At 48.2% G+C, this 2,500-nt stretch overlaps 1 protein-coding gene across 1 annotated transcript in view; it reads right to left on the bottom strand.

Annotated features, from left to right (window-relative positions):
• Window positions 1-2,500, bottom strand: part of nid2a (nidogen 2a (osteonidogen)) — a 57,071-nt gene that overhangs the window by 47,964 nt on the left and 6,607 nt on the right. The window contains exons 3-4 of the mRNA XM_076295610.1: window positions 1,931-2,172; window positions 879-1,384 (exon numbers count right to left, since the gene is read on the bottom strand). Of these exons, the coding sequence (XP_076151725.1) occupies window positions 879-1,384; window positions 1,931-2,172 (748 nt within the window). The remainder of the gene's footprint in view (window positions 1-878; window positions 1,385-1,930; window positions 2,173-2,500) is intronic.

Genomic DNA, 2,500 nt, shown 5'->3' with positions numbered 1-2,500 from the left:
TCACTCTCTCTCCCTCACTCCCTCCTTCTCTCTCTCTCTCTCTCGCGCGCTCTCTCTCGCTCTCTCTCTCTCTTTCGCTTTCTCTCTCTCTCCATATCCACAACTGCTGCAATGGCATCTAAATTTCTGCAAATGGGGCAGATGTTGATGAGTCACAGAGAGCCAGTGCCAAAAAAGACACATAATCCCTGAGCCTGCGAGCCTCACAGTCCTGAGTCTGAGTCTGAGTCTGCGAGTCTGACTCTGCATGCAGCGCTACAGAGAGCAGCAATCAGTGGTTTGAGCTCCAGCCCTCGCAATGCTGCCAAAGAGGAGGTTAATATCTGACATCTGGAGGCCTCAGCGCTCGCTGAGAAGGTACCTCTGGGGGGCGGCACTCAAGGAGGGTTCTCTAATCTAATTGGACAGGATCCCGCCGTCTGTGTTCTCAGAGGGGCCATCTGAGGATCTGATTGGCTTATCCAGAGTGACCTCTAGATGATGATGATGGTGATGATGATGATGGTGATAGTGATGAAGTTCTGAGTGCTGCTGGAGGAGCTAGCCTCTTTATAATTAGTCCCAGCAGTGACCCTACGGATGAGCAGCTATGGGGGGACGGCCCTTAGGACCAAGAGGGAGAAGGAGGCGGGGGACGAGTTTATTTTCTCTTCCATCCTCTTACCAAGCCCTCACAAAAGGTCAAAGTGGAGAAGTGGAGGGGGAGGGGAGGGAGGGAACAAAAGCAGGAGGTCGCTCTAAACAACCCCAGATGAGACAAAAAGACTAGGATATGAGAGACAAAAACAACAAACACACCAGACCAAGTGAGACCGAGAGAGAAAAAGGCCAAAACGACACACAAAGGAGACAGATCTCCGACTGAGAGATGTCCTCACCTCCAGTGTCCAAGTCGACACCTTGCACCACGCTGTCCACCTGGTCCTTGGGGGAGTGACGTGGCGAGCCACCGTCCCGGGTGGGGAACAGCTCCAGGATGGTGTGCTCGGGCACGGGTCTCTGGGGCAGCCCGGAGTGCTCCGGGGGCAGGTTGCGGGGTTCGGGGATGGCGGGGTGCTCCCGGGGGCCGGACTCCGAGTTGTGGCTCTCGGGGGTCTCTGGGCTGGCCGTGAGTGGCACTTCCTCGCCGTAGAGCTGGACCTGCGGCTGGTCCGGCGACTGCAGGAGCGATGGGTCAGCTCCGGCTTCCACAAACTCCGGCAGCGTCGGGGACTGGAACTCGGGGTAGTCGGAGTACTCAGAGTACTCCGGGGTGGTGGCCTCCGCGTCAAAAGGGGGCGGTGTGGCGAGCACGCCGCCCACTGCAGCTGGGATCACGTTGTCGAAGGAGTAACTGCTGCCGATGTGGAAGAGCCACACACCTGGCAATCCCGTATTTCCAACCCTAACAAGAGCACAAGAGATGTAACTCCAGTATATAGAAAAATCTATTTAGTATTAACTATTAATTAATTACTAATTAACTATTAAATAACTATTTATGTTTATACTCCAATTAATGTTTCTGGCAGACCGTTTTGTCCAAAGCAAATTACAATAATATTTAATAAACATTGCATTATCTTAAAACAATTTAATTATTAAATTATTTTCTTCAGTCATCTCAAAAGAAGTACCTATAAACGAAACTTAAAAGTTCTTAAAAGAACCTTTCTTGCTATCAGCTTTCATTCATATCAGTAAATGAATAAAATGAATCCAATGTGGAACTGTCAACACATGTAGTACTGTAAACACTTTTTGTGGGAAATTTTAAAGAATAATCTTTTTCTTCTTGCACGTTTCTTGTCGATATGACACCAGAGAAACTGAAGCCAAGCCTCTTCACCAAGTAAAGAATTACAATCTTCCTCACACAAATCACTCTGACAGTCCTTAGAACACTATTCTCCGCAGTTGTAGCAGTGAGTTATCGGAGTGCTGTGCTTACTGGTAGAGGTTCTTGACCGACTGCTCGTTGGTTGTGATGCTGTAGAAGGGTCCCTCCTGGCGTGAGAAGAACAGGAAGGAGACCTCCCCTCGGCTGAAGCCCACGCGGGCAGGCAGCTCGATCTCCACGTTATACGACTCCTTCGGCCGCGTCCCAAAGAAGTTCAGGCCACCTTCTGGGTACAAGAACAGGCCATAGGTGTCTGTCTCATCGTACGCCAGTACAGCCTGGAACGTGTTCACCTACACAACGAGATTGCATATAGTATAGTATATGCCAAACATTAATACACGTTGATCAACATTAGCATCAACATCAACATTAGCATCAACATCAACATTAGCATCAACATCAACATTAGCATCAACATCAACATCAACATTAGCATCAACATCAACATCAACATCAGCATCAGCATCAGCATCAACATCAACATCAACATCAACATTAACATTAACATTAACATTAACATCAACATCAACATCAACATCAACATCAACATTAACATTAACATCAGCATCAGCATTAGCATCAACATCAACATTAGCATCAACATCAACATCAACATCA

Source organism: Alosa pseudoharengus, unplaced genomic scaffold (genome assembly GCF_046254945.1).
Source record: "Alosa pseudoharengus isolate Yale_2024_CS ecotype anadromous, Long Island Sound unplaced genomic scaffold, YU_APseudo_1.1 YU_APseudo_1.1_scf_2, whole genome shotgun sequence".
NCBI classification, from domain to species: domain Eukaryota; kingdom Metazoa; phylum Chordata; class Actinopteri; order Clupeiformes; family Clupeidae; genus Alosa; species Alosa pseudoharengus.
The sequence above is the reverse complement of the archived record's forward strand: the minus strand, read 5'-3'. Positions and strand labels throughout refer to the sequence as shown.